Below are 25,310 nucleotides of genomic sequence, written 5' to 3'. Positions count from 1 at the left end.
TTGAAATTACCTAGTTTTCTGCCTTAAATTGTCTTAAAATGTCTTAAAATCTGCATCCCAAGTACACACAAACACAGTGGGCCTAACCTAATACCACACAAACAATTATAATATTTCATATTTTTAATGAACATATCCATTAAACTTCATAGTGCTGGTAAAAAAAGTAAGTGAACCCTTAAATTAAATAACTAGTCGAACCTCCTTTGGCAGCAATAACTTCACAGTTTTTAGTTTTTAGTTAGAATCCTTAAGGGGAGACACTACAGGTGAACCGGGTCATTTTTTTTAACGATAGATATCACCTCTAAGCTTCCCCAGTTTATTTACATTAAGACAATATTTTTTTGCATTACAAGTTTTCTGAAATGTTATGTTTATATATGCAAATGAGGTGTCAACTCATATAATATGCACTAATTTGCATATATTTCCAGGACATGAATCTGATCATTGGACAAAACAAATCTCAAAGTAATTATTTTATTTTGTTGATAAATTAGATTAAAAGGTTTTTTTTTAAAGAAGTAAATCTCCTTTTTATCAATTCATAAATCTGTTAAAAGCCATACAGAAAATACATTTCCATCATGTTTTTAGGAGCAAAATGTTCTATAAATCAGGTTATGAATGATATATAGACAAACTTCTCTGTGAAAACCTTCAGAATATAATTTAGGGGGGAAAATGGTGAGTTTGGTGTCTGTAAGTGGAGCTGAAGTTGAGATTAATGAGAAAAACACTAATTTTGAGAAAACGGCCTTTAAAGGTTTTTATACATTCTTAATGGTACTTACTACTTGAAGACATAATATTGAATCTAATTCACAGCAACAACAATATAGAACATGTAGAACACATAATATTGTGCAGGAGAGTTGGAGCTTTCTAACAATTCTGTGATGACAAGGTTCATACTACTACAAGCTGCAATAAAATGAGAACTTTTAGTGAATTTATGAGAAATCAACAGGCGCGAATATAGTAAAATATACACCTAAATGTTTGTTTTGGATGTTTTCTTTCCACTATTCTAAAAGAAGATGTGTAATGGGAGAAAAATAGCCAAAAACCTCAAAATTGACCATTGCAAGAAAAAAACAGTGTCTCGCTTTAATATCCACAGAGGTGTCTTTGGCTACACTAAACGCAGCCTATATTAAAAATATGATTGAAGACAGATATAAGATCAACAAACATGACTTTAATAAACAGACGCAGCTGGAAGAGTCGATAAGTATACAGAGTTGTGATGCCCCTGTCTTTCACACTTCTTTAAAGGAGGCTGTGCATTCGGTATTTGGAAGGAACGACTTGCTGGTCTTCTTGAGGGTGAAAACTTAAAATAGGGGTTCACAGCGTGGGAAGCTAAAAAGTTTGTCTATTTGTATTTGAATGCTATTTATCACTCAGTTGCATCTGGCCTATATTTACTGTTCTCTGTAAGCATTACTCCATCTCACAGGATATAGCTCATCTGTAGGTCAAATGAGCTCATTAAATGTATTTAATTTGTGTGATAGCACCTCAGCCCTTTATTCCTTGAAGAGACAAGTTTTATTTTCTAAAACATTTTCTATTTAACTTTATAAAGTCAGTGTGGTGTTAATGGCAGTGGTCCTTATTGTAGGTGAGGTGGACCACTCCTCTGACACGGTGATCAGTCACCGTTACTCATGCTAAGTAGCCTGTTTTTCTTCTTCTATTCATTTCAAAAGGAACAAGCTTCCTGTCTCTGAATAAAGCAAAGTAAAACAGGTTTTCAAGGTGAAAACAGAATTGCTCTGAGCCTTTCAAATCAGAAGTGCTGCAAATACTGATTGTCTTCATTATTTGTTTATCTGTCGAAGTTTTAATAGATTTTTTTCCTGCTTTTGTGCAAAACTTCAGATATTCAATTTACAGTGATATTCAACATAAAAAAGCAGCTTTAGAGAATTGATAGGTTTTTTAGGGGGGGACAGCAGGTCAACAGTGGAAGCCACATAGAATTATTATACTAACTACTTATTTGAGAGGCAGTGTATTTAGTTGTTCTAGTCATAGATCTGTAATAAAAATTAATAAGTCAATAAATATGAATTGATTATAAAGGTTCAGAACATGCTGTTTTTTGCAGCAATTTTTGGGTTAATCCCATTTGTCACACAGATTTGTTGCTAAATTTTGTTAGTTGAGAATCAATAAAAATGGTCAAAAATCCACGACAATCTACCTGACAAGATATCATGACTTGGTAGTGGGGGGGTGTGCCATATCGTATTGTTTGCATCGATAATACTGGTATATTTTTTATATGAGTAAAAAAATGCATAGCACGATATTTGCAACATTCCTACTTTTTTACCCCCAAGATGGTTATTTTTATTATTTACTAATACTCAAGAGTCAAGAGTAAATTATTTTGTATTTGGCAACTGTTGAGATTTGCACTTTACACTACATTTTAGATTTATGGTTGATTTTTTTGTTGTTGTTGTACGATTTTTATTTATTTATACAGACTAAAAAAATAATCATTTTCTCTATTTTTCAGTATTTTGTAATATCGTCAAGAATGTTGTTATCGCATAAATACTCTGAAATACCGTGATATTCTTTTAGGGCCATATTGCCCACCCTTACTTGGTAGCCTTAAAACTGAGTCCACTACATCCTCAAAGAGAAATAAATTGGCAAATGCTCATTAATTACTTTTGGTTATTATTGGAGATCAATATGCACCAATTCATTCAGCTGCATTCAGTGGTTCTGTATGCGGCTGACTGGGTATGAATCTCCATTTATTTTATATTACTGTGTCGCAGATAACCAAATCTCGCTTCTACTCGCATGAAAACGTTAGATTCATTACATTAACATTGGTGCCAGCTAGGGATGGGAATAACTCATTGATATTCGATTAATGGTCATTAAGAATTTAGTCGATCACATGAAATTTTGAATCGATCTGTGTATTTTTTAATTTGATCTATGACGCGATGATGCGTATCAGTATCACTGAACTGAAACACGGCTGAGCGTTGTTTAGTTCTGCAGCCGTACGTCAATAAGCCAATGAGCTGAGAATGAAGTTGGATAAAGCTACAGTTTACAAACTGAAAGTTGCAATAACAATTATAAAACACACAGAAATACAAGAGTAGTAATTTGAGCAAAAATAGCTTACTGTATCAAACCTTGCTAGCATGAACTACTAAATTTAATTTTATCCAAAACTTATTTAAACACAAAACACAGTTAAATATGCAAGATTGCTGTGAAAACTAACCTCATGCCTCTTCGGGGGCTAAAACATAAACTCCTTGACGTTATCTTTACAGTTTAATCTCACGTTAGTTGGTTTAACGATCAACAGGAAGTTTCTTCTCGTCTTTTCAAAATAAAAGCATCCGTAATTAAAACAGGTTTTTGCATGGTACTGTGTTAATTGTTAATTGTGTTTAAGTTGTGTTTTAACTGTGTTTTAATTGTCTTATGCTCTCCTATCTTATTTCTTTCTTTTTATCTTCTGTAAAGCACTTTGTGATTTTATCTGTGAAAGGTGCTATATAAATAAACTTTACTTACTTACTTATATATCTTTTATTTTGCCCATGTATGCATGTAGCGATTAATTGATCATTATAGATAATCGAGTTGGCAGGTTTCTTCCAAATGCCCATCCCTAGTGCCAGCTAATAGATTTGCCCACTGTTAACTGTTCAAATGTATTTATGTATTTGTTGGTTCTGTCCCCGTAGCCACTGTTCACTGAAGACATGGGGGAGCCTTTCACCATCCTCCACAGCATCTCACATGTCCTGGATAAAGTCCACACCATGGAGGTCCTGCTGCTCCGCATCCAGAAAGACCCACAGGAAACCAAAGGAAGTGGATACTCGGTGTCTCTGGAATGGATCACAGTCGCCAACACTGCGGGACATGGTGGGTGGTGTACTGGCTTATCATAATTTTAGTAATTGAGCATGAAGTCGAACAAGAGAAGACAAGCATGTCATATATAATTAGGTCTGAATTAGGATTTACATTTCAAGCTTATTTCATTTCCATGTTCCCTTTTTACAGCATTCAACCCAGCAGACGACAGAAATCCTTGTTAATTAAACCACACTAGGAAGTTAGTCATGGTCTGCCATTAATGCAGTTTAATTATTATGTCCCAGATGAGATTAGTGTACTCTAAAGCAAACATTGGCAAGAAGAATTTTCATTAAAGTTCTTGGCTCTTGCTGAAAAAGAAAAAACAACAACACACTAACTAATGATTCAAAGATCGTATAGACAAAAAAACCCAGCAGCCTCTGGAGAGTCGCTTCCTCATTAAGTTGGATTTAAAGATGCATCTCTCTGATATCTGCGAGCTGTGGAGTAATCTTTTGTTGTTTGTTTAGTGTCTCCAGGTTTGACTAAATCTACATTTTGTTAGTGATTATCAGCTCTGTCTGCTGTTCACTTTTAATCTAGCTTTACCTTTTTATTATACAGCATTATTTGAGGGGACTACAGTCATGGAAAAATGTTTAGACCACCCTTGTTTTCTTCAATGTATTGTTAATTTTAATGCCTGTTACAACTAAAGGTACATTTGTTTGGACAAATATAATGATAACAACAAAAATAGGTCATAGTTTAATATCTAGCCATTTTCCATGGTTTTCTTGATAATAAACAAAATCATTTTCAAACCATGGAAAATGTCTAGACATCAGCTCTTCAATTAAACTCTTTTGTTGTTATCATAATATTTGTCCAAACAAATGTACCTTTAGTTCTACCAGGCATTAAAATGAACAATAAATTGAACAAAACAAGGGTGGTCTCATAATTTTTTTCCCTGACTCTATTAGTCTCCAAAATCAACTTTGTCAAACAATATATTTTAACCCTTGTGTTGTCTTAGGGGAGAAAAATGACCCGCCACTATGTTTAACAGCAGAGGAAACCCCCTTCAATGCTCTTTTTTCAACTTGAAATTAAATAACTTTATCTAGAATGACCCCAACATGAGAAAAAGTAAAACATTGCCTTTGTTAATATTTCCATGAAAGCTGCACACCAACAGGGTACAAATCTCGTCTTAGGCAGCTATTAAATCATTTTCATACTACAAAAACCATAATAAGCAAGCATGCATGCGGGCACATATTCATGCAAGCTTGCTAAAAAAATATGTTTATACCTATGCAGTATCTTTAGCAATAAAAATAATAAAAATAAACCCCTTTGGTAAAACAGTAAACCAAAAATTACAGAAGTGCTGTAATAAAAACTAGTAGATTCCACTGATGAAATCCAGTTTTTCTGCACTGTATATAGGGTAAACCCTATATATTCACAAGGTTTGTGATGACTGACAGGTTGTTTCTTCATGCAAAATAGATTTGAGTTTTAAAATTCAATCAATCGGTTTTATTTAAGAGGTTTAGTGACCCTTTTTGACCCTTAGGACAAGTGGTGTATACAGGAAGTTAAGACAACAAAAGGATTAATACAAGTATTAGCATTTTCAATATGCCTGTGTAGTGTTCTTAAAGGAGGATTTATGCCATATTTGCTAACATGAAAAACAAATAATGCCTGCATCATATTAAAGGCTTCTCCCGTCCCGTGACACCGAGTTCACAAGAGGCTCTGTGGATGTTTGTATGAAGTGTTATGAGTTGTTGGTTGCAGGTATAAGATAGAAAATTGTTTTGGAGTGCCAGCAGCTGTCCAATCTGTTGTGACAGCAACATCAAGAGAGTCTGGTCTTTTGGGGTTTTTTTTGGCTTCCCACTCAAAATCTATATTTTATTTAGTTGAACTTCAGATAATTAGAAGAAATGGTGGTGACACAAAATCATTTGAAGCCAACAAGCTTTTAAAAAAAGTGATAAAATAAACAACTTATACAGAGACAGTATTAGATCCGTTCATCTGTTTCTAGATTATTTAGATTTAGATGAGATCGTCCATCTGTGGTTGGGAGACATTGAATAGTGAGATTCAGTAAGACTAAGCTATAAATGCTTAAAACAACTTAAATAAAACCAAGATAAAGGGCTGATTAATTGATGAGTAACTGGTCAGGAAATATATGCAAGTATGCAAAAACATATTTGCTGGTTTCAGCTTCTTATATGTAAAACTCTCTAAATTGTATTAATATTTATTTTTAGACAAATTTGGACTTAAAGATGATTAAAATGAGTTATTAGCTTCAGCTTTAATCTTAATCTTCAGTATTAGGTTTGGGCAGTATCCGTTTTTTTCATGCTGTCATACCTTTCTGACATTATGGAGTTATACAGTATATATGAACGTATTTGTGTTCAGTTGCTCTCTGTTATTCTTCCGAGGTAGAATTCGAGAAGAAAATGACAAAAATTGCCCAAATAGAAGCTTGGTCTGTGTTGGCTGGCTCTTTTTTATCATCAGAGTTAAACCCAAATAAGGACAGAGTCATTTAAGTTTTAAAAGTTAATATTACATATTTAAAAAAATACACAACGACAAGCTAAAACGGACTGAAAAAGCACCATATTTCATTTTGACGGCGCTGAAACTCACAACGTTGTGGTTTCTAATAGCCTGGTACACCATAATACAGCCCAAGCCAATTCAGTATAGAGCATTGCAATGTTTTACTTCTTTTCTACACATTTCTGTTAAACTTCTGCTAGAATTAGCTTCCTATTGATTTGACTTAAAAGGATTTTTTAAGTCAGAGATATCCCTGCAATAACTGCACATCCAGAGGTCATTAAAAAGTAGATTAGTGAGCAGTTTTGTTTGTATTCAGTAGTCAAGTAAAAAACAAATGTGAGAAATACAGCTATTAATAAAACAATAGCAATTAATGAAAAAAACCCACACTATACACTAGTCGATGCAGGCTGCAGACTGTTTACATTTTGTCAAATAGGTATAATTAATTTTGGAAATAAATATATGAAAGTTTAGGGAAAAATGAATGAATGAATGCAGGAATGCCAGAATGAAGAATTAAATAAATGTAAAAGAAGATTTTCCATGTTTTTTTTGCCTTTATTTATATATTTTTATTTATTTATACATGTATTCATTTAATTCAACATTTTTCATGTATTTAATTTATTTCCACATTAATTTTAACATTCCCTCATGTATGCATCTATTTCAAAATGTATTTATTATGTATTAATTTCCACATTTACTTATTTATATTCTGCTCAGCTTATTTACATTCTGACATTGTACATAAATACATAAAAAATTACTAAATTTCTAAGTTAAAAGAAATTACAAAATGTATAAACAAATAAATAAAAGCATGTTGAATTCTAGAAATAAATGTGGAAATAACATAAATAATAAATAACAATGTAGAAATATATATATATATATATATATATATATATATATATATATATATATATATATATATATATATATATATAAATCCAAAACATATATTGATTTTATTATTTACTTAGGTATTTCTGCACTTAAAAAAACATTTACTTAAAAAAAGCTAGGCAACTTTTTCCACACAGAAAGTGTTTGTAATCTTTACTCAGACTGTTTCTAAGTAATATTTATTTAATAGAACCACTTATTTTTTTTTTATGAAAATACACAAGTAAATTGCAGATTCACTCATGTCCCTCAATTACATTTTACTTGGAAATATCATCTAATGAAGCCAATGAACTGGTTTAGTGAATATTACTTGGAACGAATGATTCATTTTACATACAAAACTGAGGACACATAATAACAAACAATCACTAAGTAATGCACCATATGAAAAACTGCTATTTTAAAGTAAAAGCACTGAATTCATATTTCGTTGTAGAATTTATATATTTGATTGAAATAATAATTACAGGGCCAAAAAAATCTATTTTTTTCAGTGTGTATATTAATTTATTGCTATATTTTTCATGTATCCAATTTGTTATTTCCACAGTTATTTTAAGAGTTAATAACTGATGGAATCAAAGATTGTATATTCCTCGTCTCTGCCCTGAGGGAAGCGACATGAACTCCTGGGACTCCAGGAAAAATTACCTGAGCTCTCTTCAGCTCCGACATGAAACGTGTCAAGATAGTGTCTCTTTTCTCTGTCAGAGTTTAATGAAAGACGAGATTGCTTCACACATTTTATCCTTTGGTTTCCATGTGCAGGTCAGGAGAAGAAGTACGAGGTGCAGAAAAGGAGGCTCCTCAGGGGGAAGTCGGTGCCGCACTATGCAGCGGTGGAGCCGAAGGGGAAGGGCCTGATGGTGGCCTCGGAGAAACCGTTCACCTTCACACACGTGGACGGACTTCCTGTGGAGCTGCCTGACCCGGAGCCCATGGAGGTGGAGAAGACAGGTGGGTCAGAGCTGCTGCTGGGAAATCTGCCAGCACGCTGCTTAAAAGTAATTACAGTGTGATAGATTTATCTTCTTTACATCACAACTCTACCGGGTATTATGACCAAAGTTCTCCAAAAAGCAAAGCCATTGCAGATCTGCAGGAATTCTTTTTTGGCACATGGGGTGAGAGGATCACTTGGCATGTTATTACTTTATAAAGTTGTTATGGATACTGTGTTAGCAATCATTTAGTGATATTTGTTTGGATCTTTGTCTCCTTCCTTCTGACCGGTATAAGTCCACTATTCACTCTTCTTTTAGCTCTGTTTTGTTTTGGTCTCCACCACCAAAAATATCAGGGTTTTTTTTCCTTCCAAAATTCATATTTGGTGAAAAATCCACATTGAAAAGGTCTATTTTAATTTCCGTTAAAAAAATTACTGTATCAGCTAAAGGTGTGAATCAGCAGAGGTCCCACAATACGATTTTATCCTGATACTTGAGTCACGATATGATATTATTGCAATTTTAAGCATTTTGCGATATGGTGAGTATTGTGATACAATATTTTGCGATTTAACTGTTTAACTGCATTTTTTGTCCACAAAATGAAATTCAATCAAGTATTGTTTTAATCGATTCATTTTAACCTTCTGATATCAGGAACAATTTCAGACTCAAATACACACAGGCTCTAGATTAGAGCCTAAGGACATTGAACTAAGGCTGAAATAGGATTTTAGGTCCAAATATTCCCTAATCCATAGGTCAAGTTGTATATAAAAACCTTCATAATGATGTGCTACTATATTATAACAAATAAACCAATAGCTTGCCTTTACGTGTAATCAAGTCAAATAAGTCAGTAGGTGTTCTAGTTTCACACACTTGTGTAAAGGTGAACTCTTGTACATGTAACTGTGTTTTGATATAATTCTGATATTTTTATAACCTTTTGCAAAGAACTAATTGCAGCAAGCATATCTCAAGGCCCTCTTTTCTTTTCAGCGTCTGGCTCTGTCTTTGTCAGAAAACTCATTTATAAAAAGTCGTGATGTCACATCAGAGGATTCGACACAGTCTGACTCATGTTTCCTCAGACTTTGAGAAAACACTGACAGAGATTTTGACACGGTTTGGCATTGATCATATTTATAGCGAGAAAGTGCCAGCTTTTTAATTTTTTGTCTCGTTAAGATCACAGTGTGAAACTGGCCACAGAGCAGCCCAGCCTGTCTGTTAAACTGCTGAGAAAGAGTGAAAGGCAAACATCATCTGGCCTCCATGATACGATCTCAACTCACTTCTCTGCATTTCTGTTTCCGGTTAAGATTCATCATTCAGTTGCATCTGGTTGTTTTCAGTCAAGCGACGTTTGCTTTTTCTGCTCATTACCTCTAAGAGACACAAACTGAATAGCTGGGTTGTAGCCATAGAAACGCCCGAGGAGGCTGCAGAATATTCCCAATCAGACCGGGTCTCTGTCAGATCTGCTAATCTGTGTCTGTCCATGGACGTGTTTCCAGGCTATTTATTGCTGCTCGTACTCACATTGTGTGTCAGCTACAACACCGCAGCATAATCTTTCTTCACTCGCAGGCAATGGTGCATTAAAACGGCTCTTTAGTTTGTGTTTAGTCAGATAGAATCATAAGAATTGGGAATTTTTGTTTAGTTTTTCTAATGCTGAATGTTACTACTGAATATATTTGTTTTGTAGTTGATAACTGTTTGCTCTAAAAATGTCTAACTAATGATAAATGCCTGTTACTTGAGCCCAAAATGATTTCTTCAAATTCCTCTTTCACCAACAGTCCAAAAACCAAATGTGTGAAAAGTAGCACTTTCTCACATTTTAGACACTTGAACAAAACAATATTAGTTTGTTCATACTTGTTAAATGACTGTTAGACAATTCTGAAATTGCCAATAATTTATTTCTAATCCGTGAAATAATAAGATTGATCATTGGTGAGTAAAATCGTACTCAATTAAAAATATTATTACTTTATATATTGACTCAAGTAGGACTGTAGCTAAGGATTATTTTTATTATGGATTAATCTGCCAGTTAATTTCTGAATTTATGGATGAATAAAGGTGTCCATAAAATGTCTAGTAATAAAAAAACTAGTTTCCTTAAGATAGCTTCTTAAGTCAAGGCCATGTCTTGTTTTCAGTCCAAGACCCAAAGATATTCAGTTTTATATGATATGAATCAGAAAAAAGCTGGAAATCTCATATTTGAGGGGCAGAAAACAGCATTTTCAGCCATTATTGCTTGATTTGCATTATCACGTTAACTTTGGCAGCCCAAGGTTTTACCTTTCAACAGAGCCAGGCTAGCAATTTCCCTCTGTTTCCAGTCTTTATGCTAAGCTAAGCTCACTTGCCGATATGAGAGTTCACAAATAAGGGAGTTTCCCAAAATGCTGAACTATTCTTTTAACACAAATCTTTCAGCAGTAATTATGATTATTTACAAAGTTAGATTCTTGACTTGGCTTTACCTTACAACCATATTATTTCAGGGAATTTAACATCATAACTTTTACTTAAATTCACAAAAAACAGTTTTTGAACTGAACCACATGTGCATATTCAACCGGTTTTTATTCCTTTTTCCTGTTTCTACACTCAGTTATACCGAGCAGACAGACAGCCATCCTCTTTCTTAAAAGATATTAATAAAGACCTCGGGTGGTCGAGACAGGGCAAAGTGTGTGTGTGTGTGTGTGTTGATGGTTCAGAAGCAGTATAATGGCAGCTTTTTAGCCGATCCTTTTATCAGCGCTCTGTTTTTCTCCTTTCGAAGTGGAAGGAGTGGATTAGATGTCAAGAGAGGAGGCATCTTCAAAGCTTGTAAGTGATGAGAGAGGATGGAGAGGTGGAGGTGACTTACTGATGGAGAGGAGGGGCAGATATAGTATATATTCACTGTATAGATCCAGAAAACAGCAAAGTGAATGTTAGGAAAGTCTCACAGCAAACAAAAAACACTCAGAATAAATATACCAATGCTAAAAGTACTGAAGTGTGACTCTGGATCATTTCTGTAAGTAGTTGTCATTAGATGAGTGTGCACAGCAGTTTGGCCAACAGAGAAGATAAAATGATGAACATCGGAAAGGTTTGGGAAATAAAATGGGCGATCTGGCAGTTCCTCTCTCCCCGTCTCATTAGTTCCTTTGTTGATTCAGTCGACAACAAAAGGTGATAATGAACACGTCTCGGCTCCTCACGTCCCCGCCAGATCTGGAGCAGGTTTGTTGGTTTGGAGCATCATAATTGGACCTTTTTCAGCACTCAGGCTTTGCCAGCAATCACAGAGTGATAGTTGTATATGACGGTTCTGGTACATACTCTCTATAGGAGTGTTGTATATGAGCAAACTGGCAGCAGTTGTCTATGTATGAGTCAGACGCTTCACCTCAGGGTTTTTTTCCCTTTGGTCTTATCTAAATAGCTTCTATAGTTCTTTCATTATGTTTTTCAAAGCATTTTAAACTTTGTTTAGTTTACAGCTGACCATGATTACCTGACTATTTGACAATTTAATGTAAGGAGTCTGATGTGACGAGAAATCTCAAAGTCAGATTGTCACAGTGGCGGAAAATGTGGCAAGGGAGCAAAGGATCATTCTGTCAGGCTCTGTGGGTTCTGCTTGATGTCTGATTTCACATAGAGTTGTTTGGTTTCTCACAATAAATCGTGTTTTGTCTATGTCTATTTTGACATAAATAACAGCACCATGGTGGACTAACATATACAGTCATGGAAAAAAAATATTAGACCAGCCTTGTTTTCTCCTTGCTTTCTTGTTCATTTAATGCCTGGTACAATTAAAGGCACATTTGTTTGGACAAATATAACAATGACAACAAAAATAACTCATAAGAGTTTAATTTAAGAGTTGATATCAAGGTTTTCTTGATAATGATTTTGGTTATTATCAAGAAAACCATGGGAAATGTCTAGATATCAGCTCTTAAATTAAACTCTTATGAGCTATTTTTGTTGTTACCATTATGTTTGTCCAAACAAATGTACCTTTAGTTCTATCAGGCATTAAATGAACAAGAAATTGAAGAAAGCAATGGTCTAGTCATTTTTCCATGACTTTTTTACGGTGAAGTTCTGGCAACCAGAGCTGCTGATTTTTTTTTACAGTGTGTCTATTAATTCAGTGTGAGGGAGATGGATCTTCTCTGCCTCTCTGATATGTCCCGTCCTGTTAAAAGCCCTCAGGTCTTTCTTGTAGCAGGTGGTGACCGTACGTTGTTCAGAAATTACGAAGCAGTATTTCTGAATTAAATGAGGTGAGGTGAACTGTTCAGTGAGGGGTTCACTGTACTTTGCTTCTTTGTAAATGCCTCAAGGCAACAATACAGCAAGGAGAAAACCTTTAACCTGAAGCAATGACTCAGACAAAAGGAAAAAAAACTGTAGCCTGGAAGAAAATATGCTTGAATCTCCCTTTAGATCAGCAGCAGATAAAAAGGTCTTTGTGGAAAAAAGACTGATTCGAAGGGACTTTATGCTCCAAATATTTAACAGGAAACAACTTCTCTCGTCCTTCAGAATGTGATTCAATCTGCAAAATAGTTTGCGATCAGATTGGAGATGGGATTGTTTGCTCCATTTATGATTATGTGCTTGGCAGCTGAAGTCGTTTCATCAGGCTGTGGACTGTTGGACACAAGTTCAAGACTTTTAACAAAAATTGTCTCCCGACTTCAGCTCCATTCTCGGTATAAATCTGTCCTCACCACCACCGGCAGCATTTACAAAACAGCTCTCTCTGTGACGACTTATTCAGTGTTTTATCAAAGCGCACGCACCACAAAGTAGAACTGATTTGATTTTGGAGGCCAGTGGAAGTGCTGAGTCAGAGGCAGCAAAGAAATTGGCTTCATAACAATGTGGGCAATGGTGAGAACAGATTCGCTCGATTTGTTATAAAGAAGAAGCGGAAATGCAGCTGTCATGTTCGTGAAAAGGGTCAATAAAAGATGTATTTATGTGCCAATGCATCGACTACTTTAGTGTTGCATTTTAAAACATCCATAACTTTAACTTGTTACACTCTAGTTAATGTTTAGCTATTACTTTCATAAATAGAAAGCACTATGATAGGAGGGTATACGCTGTAGAAAAAATATAAACAAATAAATAACTTGATAAATAATGTATGTTATTCTTGTACCAAAATAATATTTAAAAAAAAAATAAATATGGGGAAAATAGAGAAAATAATGAAATACAGAAATAAATAAATGCATAAATAAATATTTAACTTTAACTGAAAAAAATGAATAAATACATTTAAAAATAATTTTAATGTAAAAAAATAAAGAAAGAAAGAAATACTATTAATAAAATGTCAAATTAAAAAGGAAATAAAAATAAGAATTAAATATTTAGTTGATACAAACATTTATTTAAACATTTATTTATATTTGGAACATTCATTGGCATGTTAATTAATTGATCAAGTAATTTATTTATTTATCATTATTATTATTATTATTATTATTATTATTATTATTATTTATATATTATTGTATTATTTTTAGTAGATTGCATACAGTCTCCAGTGCTGCACAACCCTCTTCATTTTTATTTGAATTATAAAAATGTAAAAATCTGTATCTGTATCTTGATTGAATCACATATATATACTATAGTAATAATAGACGTTGAAGTGACGCTTGTGACAGATTTGTTTTAAATCAAGTAACAGCAGCAGCTCATCAGAGAAATGCTTACTTGCCATAACAAAATTGAGAAATCCTTTTTTAAAAATCCTGACTCAGCACCTGACCTGGCTCCACATAAAGGCTAACATGCTCCTTGGCTGTCGGCCTAACGTTGCACCAAATTTAATTAAGATCTGTTAACAGGATTTGAGATATTATTCTCACCAGCAGATAAACGGGACTGAAACCTCACAGATCCACTGATGGGGGTAACAAGGTAACAAATGACAGCAATGTGGTGTTTGTGGGTTTCAAAATATCGTAAATAAATAGCCCTTAAACCTTTTTTTTTTAATTACCTTTTTTACTGTTGCGCATAGCAATAATTGTTTTGGCAGAGCAGTTATTATGCTTACGGTTATTATGCACAGGAGAGATTTTCGCTATTTGTGTTTCTGTCTGTGCTCTTTTCACTGGTCTGAAGAGGTCATTATGTGCTTCTGTGCAGCAGAGATATTTATATTTAAAATTGACACTTAGTGTATTTGCAGACCAAAATGCAAAGCATATATAAGAGGTAGCATGATTGCATTCAGATTCAATGGAAGTCTGTTTGATAAACAAAACAAAGACCAGAGCAAAGGAGAGACGAGAAGAAAACAAAGACGAGAGGAAACAAAGACTGCAGGGAAATAAGAGAACGAAGCAGAGTCTCTGGTGAGTTCTCGGTTCAGTCAGAGGTCGAACACAGACACACAGACACACACAGACACACACACACACACACACACACACACACACACACACGCGGCCGTTGTGTCCTCTGTTTGTGGTCTTCCAGTTAACGTCCTTACGTTTTTTTGGCTGTTATATAAACACAAACAGTCCGGCGGTCAAATTCAGATGAATGATGCGAGGAAGAAAATTGCTTTGTTTTCTTTCTGAACAAAACTTTATGTGTTTGTTTGCTTATGTTCCACTGTCCAACTTTGTTCTAAATAAGGAGTTTATTTTCTTTAAGGTTGATTGTTGCTTATGAATATTAAATGATATGAAGAAATACTTTTTTCAAGTTTTAGGGGGCTTTGAATTCAGGACATTTGTTTATGAAAGGGGATCTAATTTCTACCTAAATCTTATAATCTGCATCTTCAGATTTAAAAACCATCTGAGCATTTAGATTCCCTGAACAGTACCTGCACGTCCGTATTTCAGTGTGAATTTTGATTTTTCTGTGAAAATCATCTTGTACAGAGTCTAGAATTGCTACCCAAAATTGTCACTTATATCTAATATGATTTCAGTCTTTATATTTTGTTTATATCTAATTCAATTCCTACAAATTCAGACCATTAGTGGTAAACCTCAGTCTGAAAATGAACCAGCAAAGGAATGATTGCGGGTAAATTACTACAAGCAGCACAACACAATCTGCAAAAGTTTAGGTCTGACAAGATATTTCTCCCCAGCACTGCAGGTTAAAATGTCAAATTGTGCAGCAGAATTGGCTTAATAGCTTCACTCCGAGCTTGGCCCTGGCGGTCCCCTTGGCGGGATGCTAATTCATTTATTTTAATAGTCTTCCATCTGCAGCGTCGCTGAATATTCAGCAGAAAGTCCCTTCATCTCCTGCACTGTATTAGATGTTTTATGTATGACTCTGTTACAGCTGGCGCAGGACTGTCATTAACTTTAGCACCATATATTTCTCTCCTATTTGAATTCAGATCCCATTTACTTCTGGCAGCAGACTGCAGAGGACATCACCGTGTGTGTGCGCATGCCCGAGGGCGTCACCAAGGAGGAGGTGCAGTTCAGGCTGAAGGCGGACCACATCAGGCTCGGAGTTCAGGGTTTCCCTCCTTTACTGGAGGGCCAGCTGCACGCGTCTGTAGACCCCGAGGCCAGCGCCTGGATCATCAAGAATGATAAAAGGTGTGCAAAGTTTCTGAGTTGCTCTTTGATCTTCGTATTTTAACCCTCTGGAGTCCACCTATTTATTGAAAATACACATGTTTTCGGTACAGTGATTACTTTATTTATTTGTATATGATATGTAGACAAGCTTAGAAAGCCAGTTGAAAGTGCAATCATAGGAGCTTTCACAGTGTGCCATTTATGTTTCTAGACCATTTTTAAATTGTGAATTTTCTTTCTACAATGAAAACTATTACTATTTTTTAATTTACATGCAAATACAATGTCTACAATCTTCAATGTAATTTAGCAGACGCTTTGGATGAAAGCTTTATACTTTGCAAGTTAAAATAAAATGAAAAATCTCACTGATAGCCAAGTTTGTGTGGAGAAAAAGGAACCATGCATGTGATCAAAGGACAGACTGAAAGATGCTAAACAGAGACAGAAATGAATGCATAGGAAGTTGACAAATTTGAACCAAAATCTCCTGGACTTCAGAGGTTTAAAACAGCTGTAGTGAAAAGGGAAACCTCATGATGAGTTAATTGGGCACTCCGTGGCTTAGAGGTTGTGGGGTGCTGGAGCCGATCCCAGCTGACACTGGGCGAGAGGCGGGATACACCCTGGACAGGTCGTCTGACTATCACAGGGCTGACACATAGAGACAGACAATCACACTCTCATTCACTCAGATGGGCAATTTAGAGTCACCAATATCCATAGATCAGCATTGATTAAACAAGCTTAGTGTTTGATCTCAATTCAAACCTAATTTAATATTCAGTTTAGATTTAAATTTTGTTTCATAATTACTCTAATTATTATCGACCCAAGATCTTCCCTGTTATCAGTGTTTCGGTTAATTTTGTAAAAAACAACAACAAGTTTAATGAAATCTTAAGATTAACAGGTAAAAATTAAACATCAAAGTACGTTTTCTACTATCTTGTCATTTGCAAGTGTCTTCATCATTTCAAGAGCTAATTGTAAAAAAGAAAAGAAATAGATGTTATTTAATATAACTGTATATAGTCTGAACAGAGACTTGTTCCACATCTCTATGAATGTGTGGAATATTGAATATTTAAGAGACCTGAGACAGATTATGAGCCTTGATGCTCAGAACCTTAGAATGAAATATTATATTCAGTGCAGCTCGAGTAAATTGCCACTGTGTGTCTGTGTGAATCTGGTCACAGTGTCCTCGTACGCTCTCTCGAGGTAAATTGGCCTCAGGCAATGAGCCAGACCCCATGTATTTCAAGAAGCCGTATACATTAAATCAACACCACTGGGAAAGAGTCTGAAAGACTGAAACGAACTCCTGCAGGCTTCTGGTGGCCCTGACCGGGGATACAGTTAGTCGGTGAAGGGAAAACTTTAGAAACTTATGAAACAGTTATCATGCCCTCTGTGGAGAGAAAACAGGCTTCAGACAGAGAGGACAGTGGAGCACAGCTTTAGCTTTTCACCTACTACTTAAAGGCAGAGGGAAAAAATAAAAACATTTTTCAGACGCACACGAAAGTCATTCCTCTCACTTATTACTTACTAGAAGTGTGTGGTGGACTCGGCTGCAGTAGTCAGCATTTTTAGGAATATCAGAATGGTCTAGGACAGGGGTCGGCAACCTTTACTAACAAAAGAGCCATTGTTGGCCAAAAGAAGAGAACAAATTGGCCAATGAAATGCATCAGAATACATGTGGGAGTGTCGCAATGCAACATGGGACTTTTCAAGAACTTTGAAATCACGGTGGAAGACGACTAGAAGACGACGGAGGGAGCTCAGATATAATAGGTATAAGCTCACTCTGTCCCGCTCACGACACCATCTGCCAATCAACACCACTGTAGCTGCTGCTGCTGCTGCTGCTGTGGCTTTCACGGTCAAAGCTGCTGCAGTGAACAAGTGAAGCTGTGTGTCGAACATAAAACAGCAAATATTGCTATTAGTAGTTACTGGGCGTGCATTTGTATGACTGCGAGGAGACGAAGACGGAGTGAGACGCAGCCTGCAGGTGGGCGAGATGTGACCACATTATATGAATGCAGCTCAGGGACGATACACCAGATGTGTATAATGTGAACTCACTGATGTGCAGCCGGCGTTGGAGTCGGTCATATATATATATATATATATATATATATATATATATATATATATGTGTGTGTGTGTGTGTGTCAGACATCACTCTGTCTGTCAGTGTTCAGTCTACAGGGGAGTTAATACACTACAGTGATAAACCAGAGATTTATACAGGAACAACTGGGTGATTCTCATGAACATGGTGCAGCTCATAGCAATAACCCAAGAGCATTGAATACATATTTTCTTTGACCCTTTATAACCTATACAATCTAAAGGCACTGTTTAATATGAATTTATAATCTTTTTAAATAATTTTAAGGTATTTTCTGACATTTTTAGAGACACTGTGAGGTAAATTCATTACCGTAACACATTCTTAAATAAAAACAAAACAACGAAAGGTTTTTGTTTTTTTTCCTTGGCAAGCACTTAAATGTGTTCAATGGTAGCTGGTATCACCAAAATGTATTTTATTAAAATATACACATTTTTAATGCAAACAATTCTTTCATTACCGTAACACATAGCCATTTTTTCTCATCAATTTTCATTCAGATTTTGTTCTTTATACATTGTCAAAAACCATTGTTTGATTATATTCTGTTAAATTATACATTTCAAACAAATGTATATTTATTTTTAGAAAACTTATTAAATATGTATTGTATATAAGTGTGGGGAAACCATAACATTTTCACCTAAACGCATTACAGTAATGAAATTGTGAATCAAAAACATGTTTAAAAATATAGAAAATATTATTTTAACACAAAACAATGAATTTTACCTAATTTTGGTTATATTGTTCATTCATATAAAAGTGAAATATATTTAGTTTAATAAAGTATGTCCTTTATCTTCACGGACATAATTTAGACTGGCTTCATGAGAATCACCCACATGGCTTCAGTTAAAGGAGAGTTTTTCTCTCTGTCTCTCTCTCTGTCTCTGTCTCTCTCTCTGTCGAGGGATTAACTAAAGAAAAGGTCTATAAGTGCAGTAACAGTTGTCTTTTGCAGCATTTAATTAAACATTCACTTAGTTGGGGGCTGCAGACGATCCCAGCTGACATTGGGCGAGAGGCGGGAACAGGTACACCCTGGACAGGGATGGACTCGGACTTGCACATTAATGTCTCAGACTTGGACTGGGACTGGAGCATATTTAAAACATAACTTTTTCAACAATGCATATAAAGAAATGGAACAACCACATGATAAAAGTTGACTTTGCCAATGGCTTTTTCAGTTTTTGTGGGTTATGAAGAACTAAATTAACTCCCTGCAATGTGTCATCATGCTTAATATAGACCTTTTTTATTTGTGTATCAGCTCTTTGAAGGTGCCAGAATGGAGAACTTGAAGGATTTTCTTGGGACTCGGACTCAAACACTGGGGACTTAGGACTTGGACTCAGACTCGACCCAGGCTCTTCTTTGGTGACTCAGACTCAGGACTGACTCAGACTCAAGAATTTGTGACTGTACTATACAACACTGGACAGGTCTCCAGACTGTCACAGGGCTGACACTTACAGACTGACAACTATTCATGCCCTCATTCACTCCTATGGACAATTTAAAGTCACCAGTTAAACCTAAGCAACATGTGTTTGAAACATGCAAACTCCACACAGTAGAGCCGGATTTGTATTAACCACTACACCATTGTGCAGCCCCAATTCATGGTATTTAAAAAAAATTTGTAGTGTTTGTTATTCTACATGTTGATTTTTTTCAATTTTCAATACAAATTTAAATATTTGTAGATATCCGTTTCCGATTATCAAAATGTGTACTTGCTCAGAAAGAAATGGATCCGTCAGTTGGATCCGTACTGCTGAACTTCAAGTTTTTCTGCCTTTTCGAATTACATCAACTGTGATTCAGTGTCACAAACAACAACCAACAAAAGAAGGCCAGTGAAGCCTAATAGGCCATGGATCTATTAAACCAGTCGTCAGTACGAGTTGAGTCATATCCTCCACTTAAAGACCTTTCATCTGTGTCTCTATCTGCTTCCTGTCTCTTCAGTACGAGTCCTTTGATGCTCCATTTAGAAAGTAAAAACATGTTACATGGCCTGTTTGTTAGATTTCTGATCATCCTTGATCAATATAAAGGTTTGAAAAGGCTTGTGCAGAAAGGAAAAATAATCTGATTCTGTGGTGAATGTGAGGTGGACATGAGTGTTTATCCTTTTTTATTTTTTCTATCTTGTGTTCTTCAAGCTTATCCCCTTCTTATGTATCAAAGATAACATTTTACTGACATTTGGTGCTTGGTGGGAGATAACTCCATACAGTGGCCCTCTCTCTTTCTGTGCTCTGCATATCTAGATGCCCTTTTAAGCTGTGAATATCTCAGAAAATCACAGCTTCATTCTGGGTATTGACTGTGTTTTTCAGCAGATACACAAAGGATGTTACAGTGGCCAAACAGAATGTAAAATAGACAGTTTTTCCTAGATGGTAATCTACCTGGGAGAAGGATTTATGTGTGTGTTTGTATATGCATGCAGACTGCATCTGGATGTCCTTTCACAATGTAAATACTTAGAAAATAAGCACTCCTATTGTGTGTATAGAGCATGTTTTTCCATACCAGTGGCTTATTCTTTTTAGACATCTAAGCATCATCCTGCTCTCCTCCGTCCGGAACTGAATTAAGAAGCTGCCCTTTGTGGCTCTTTCATATCTTGTCATTGTTTTCCAAAAAAGGACATATTTCATAACATCCAGCAGCACAATAGAGTATGAATGATATTTGCTTCTGAAGGCCCATGTTCACATTCTTAGATTGAGGCTGCAGCATGTGCACAGGTTGACGTAGTAGGTTGGCTATTTTTATACCTAAAAAAAACATTTTTTTTTTTCTGTTGCTGAACCGAAACCCAGAGTTATTACATTTCTGAGGCATGAAGGCAGGCACTGCATTTACTTGCAGTATTACTGAAATCACATTAATCTGTCTGTCATTCAGTAATGTAATGCATAAATATACAAATAAATTCAGTAATCACTAGGACTGCACGATTTGGAAAAAAATATGTAATTGCTACGATTTTGACTAATACTGCAAACGCGATATGATTCAGAATATTTACAATAGATTCAGTCTTATATGTGGGCATATGTGAGGTTGAATGTTAAATTATTAACTGGCGATTATGTGACAAGTCGTGAAATAAAATACTTTTTTACAGGGAGTAATTAATTAAATGTGAAATATATATATATATTTTTGTGACAACCTCAACACTGATTAAAATAAATTCTATATTAATAATTAGTTTATGTAATCTAATAAATAATTTATGATTATTTTCCTTGGAAGGTTTGTGGAGGAACTATGTAATTTATCAAAATAATTTAAAAAATGTATGAAAAATAGGAATGCCCTTCAAAGAACTGTTTCATTTAAACCAAAATAAATATTAATTTGCTATTTATTTATATATTTTATTTTATTTTATTTTATTTTATTTTATTTATTTATTTATTTTTAACATTTTTGCATCTTCAGCTGATCTGATTGTATTGACTAAAATACTCTCTACGTTACAGAACCTGTTCATTAAGATAACTTACTTGGAAGTGCACCAGTTAAATATTATCTCAATTTCTCTATAATTAGTTGATCTTTACATAATTATTACATGATACATACATAAAGAAATTATAGGGAATTTATCTGAAATTAGACCACCTTAATATAAAGTGTTACCAAATAATATACTTTATAATATTTAATGATTTATTTAATTTTTTTATCACTTTCAATATATAGCCCATCGTCACTATGGTCCATTTAATTGAAACTAACACTGATAATAAGAAATTAATTTGAATTTTGTGCATCATGAAAAACCAACAATCCAGTAAGTGAATAATTATATATAACTGGACTTTTGAGATGTTGTTCAGGTAACTGGTACGGTAATTTATAGGTCAAATCTACTATAAAATATTAGTTAAAATTCTGATAACAACAAATTAGTTTATTGAATGTTTCATCTTTCCTCACGCTTTTTAATGAGCAAAGAATTGAATTAGAATCAGAAAATACTTTATTGCTTTTGTTACAGTTGCTGCTGTGTAAGAAATAGAATTAGAAATAATCAAGTATGTAAATAAAATAAAGACGAAAAAGAGCGCAATGCTAAATATACAACAGCAATATAACATACAAATGCAACAAGTCTTAAATAATTAGAGATACATACAACAAGAAATAACAATATACATTTAGAAATACATTTTAAGTAAATAGAGATATGTACAAATGTGTATATATGTAACAACAGTGTAACATAAGTGCCAAATTGAATGTGATGACCACCACCAAGTAAAAGAGGTTATGTTTCTTTTGTCTGTCAGCAGGATTACAGAAAAACTACTGGTTCAATTTTCATGAAACTTGGTGGAAGAGTGTAGCACGGGTCAACGAAGAAACCATTGAATATCAGAGTTGGTCCAATTCATGAGGCAGATACAGCAATCATTTTCCTCTTTTGTCAACATTTTGAGATAGAGCACTTGGCCATGGAGGTGGTCTGCACTCAAGGGACGCCTTTCTAGTTAACCATAATTCTATAATGGGGAAAATGTGTGGCTGTTGTCTAATTGCCTGAATACATAATGGATCATGAAGAATAATGTTTAAAAGTGCAACACATGTTATTCATAATAATATCTCTATTATAAACTACTTAAAACTGTGCTTCTCCCTACTCAGCCAACATAAGAAATCTGTAAGAAAGAACAAAAGATAAAGATAAGATACGAAAATGATGTGTAAACCTCCAAAGTTAAACCTTATTAAATTAGCTAAGGTAATAAAGACCGGACTCATACTGTAGTAACTAAATAAGACAACTATAGTTCCAAGGCTCTTTAAAATGTAGAGGGAAGCTACAGTACGAAAGCTTTCTTCTGATCACATATTTAGCTACATTCATCTGCCAATGCCTTCACGTGGCACGTTGTGGGATTTCAGAGTCTTATCTGGACTTCTGTGCCCTGGAGAGATTTGTGTTAACTGTTGGTTTACATAACGGCAGAAATAAACCTTTTTTTTATAGCACAGAGATGTTGTTTTACAGGAAGATGGAAAGGGAAAGAAGAGGAGAGATAGAAGAAGATGATAAAATATGATACACAATGAGACACATAGTGTACAAAATTACACAATTATTACAGTTAAATTCTTTCAAAACCACATTCTTATTGCATATAGACCTAATATACAGTAATGGAAAAAATTATTAGACCACCCTTGTTTTCTCCTTGCTTTCTTGTTCATTTTAATGCCTGGTACAACCAAAGGTAAATTTGTTTGGACAAATATAATGATAACAACAAAAATAGAGCTGATATCTAGACATTTCCATGGTTTTCTTGATAATAACCAAAATCATTATCAAGAAAACCATGGGAAATGTCTAGATATCAGCTCTTAAATTAAACTCTTATGAGCTATTTTTGTTTGTATTTTTGTATATTTGTCCAAACAAATGTACCTTTAGTTGTACCAGGCATTAAAATGAACACGAAATTGAAGAAAACAATGGTCTAATATTTAATCCATGACTGTAGACTTAAAGTAATATAATTAATAACTTCTGTTGTTCTAATTTTCTGGCCGATGCTTCTAATAGTCTCCCCATGTACTCCTATACTCCTGTCCTGCGGCTACAACGATACAGTCTACCTTTTCACCATTCAGCTTTATTCAGCGGACCATAATGCATCAGTACTTCATACATTCAGGACCAAAAAGCATGATAAAGCACCAGCATGCAGCACATTCATTCATTATGCTGCCGTTGCCTAATGGAAAGATCCAAATGGTGCACTGTGACTGAATAAACTCAGCTGACAGAAAGATGTGAGATGAAATCGCTCTGGCCAAAATGCATATATGCAAACATATGTTAAACAAGGAAGGAGATGTTATTCTGATTCTATTCTAATTTATTCAGATTTTGGCTTCGTTTCCATAATTTAGTGAAACGCTGCCAGTTAATGAACAGGCTAAGGTGTCCTGGTAGTGAATTTAAAGTGGAACACGATATTTAATCTGAAGAAAGACAAAATAATATGATGCAAATTCCACAGCTGCAACCTATGAGAAGCATATCATCTGAAATGTTGGTTTGTTTCTACTCTTCCAGGAGTCCATATTCAAATTTGACTTTACCATTGGAGTAAAACTCAGCAACTTTAGCTGCTTTTAAAAACATTTTGTTCTAGATTCTTGAAATAAAAAGCCCGGCAAACTGTTCCAATGACTCTCTACGTCACAGTTGTTTTTCTTTGCTTGGACCTTGGTTTTTAGGGAGATGTGAGCTTTGGTTTTCATAATTTGGCAACAAAAATTAAAGTACTTGTGTGTTAATGTGGTTGTGTTCTAACAGTTAAAATAACAAAACTATGTGTTCAGCAGTTGGATGGAGTGATAGATGGATATATAGATAGATTAACAATTAAGAATTTGGTCATCACATGGAATTTTTAATCGATCTGTGTATTTTTTTATTTAATTGTATATCTGACTGCGTATCAGTATCACTGAACTGAAACACAGCTGAGTATTCAGTTCTGCGTCAATACGTCAATAAGACAATGAGCTGAGAATTAAGTTGGATAAAGCTACAGTTTGCAAAGTGAAAGTTGCAATAACAATTTTAAAACACACAGAAATACAAGATTAATTGGAGCAAAACTAGCTTACTGTATCAAACCTTGGTAGCATGAACTACTAAGTTTAATTCGATCCAAAAAGTATTTAAACACAAAGCTGTATAAATATGAAGATTACTGGGAAAACTAACCTCATGCCTCTTCAGGGCTAAAACCTAAAACATTGAACTCCTTGACATTATTTTTATAGTTTAATCTCACTGGACATAGTTTAAGGATTGACAGAGAGACTTCCTCTTTTCGTTCTTCCAAAATAAAAGCATCCGTTATCAAAACAGCCTTTTGCATAGTACTATTCATATCTATCTTTCATTTTGCCCATGTATGCATGTTTTTATACATCCTGGAGGATGTATAAAAATATAGCGATTAATCAATGAATTGATCGCTAACGTTACAGATGCTTGAGTTGGAAGGTTTCTTCCAAACGCCCATCCCTAGTTCTGGTATCTGTTTGTAGTCTGAGAAGTGTTGACCAATCACGTGTGAGTGGGTGTTGGTTGCATGCAGACAAACCAGCCATGAGGAGAACAACAAAGGTTGAATGCACGGTTGAAAATGCAATCTTGGAACG

The 25,310-nt window shown here is 34.8% G+C and overlaps 1 protein-coding gene across 1 annotated transcript in view; it reads left to right on the top strand.

The window, feature by feature from the left end:
- The window catches only part of nudcd1 (NudC domain containing 1), a 79,272-nt gene that overhangs the window by 17,556 nt on the left and 36,406 nt on the right, over nt 1-25,310 (top strand). The window contains exons 4-6 of the mRNA XM_059349929.1: nt 3,744-3,927; nt 8,152-8,340; nt 15,751-15,958. Of these exons, the coding sequence (XP_059205912.1) occupies nt 3,744-3,927; nt 8,152-8,340; nt 15,751-15,958 (581 nt within the window). The remainder of the gene's footprint in view (nt 1-3,743; nt 3,928-8,151; nt 8,341-15,750; nt 15,959-25,310) is intronic.

This window comes from Centropristis striata, chromosome 14 (assembly GCF_030273125.1).
Source record: "Centropristis striata isolate RG_2023a ecotype Rhode Island chromosome 14, C.striata_1.0, whole genome shotgun sequence".
Classification (NCBI taxonomy): domain Eukaryota; kingdom Metazoa; phylum Chordata; class Actinopteri; order Perciformes; family Serranidae; genus Centropristis; species Centropristis striata.
Note: the sequence above shows the minus strand (reverse complement) of the source record. Positions and strands in the feature narration are given on the sequence as shown.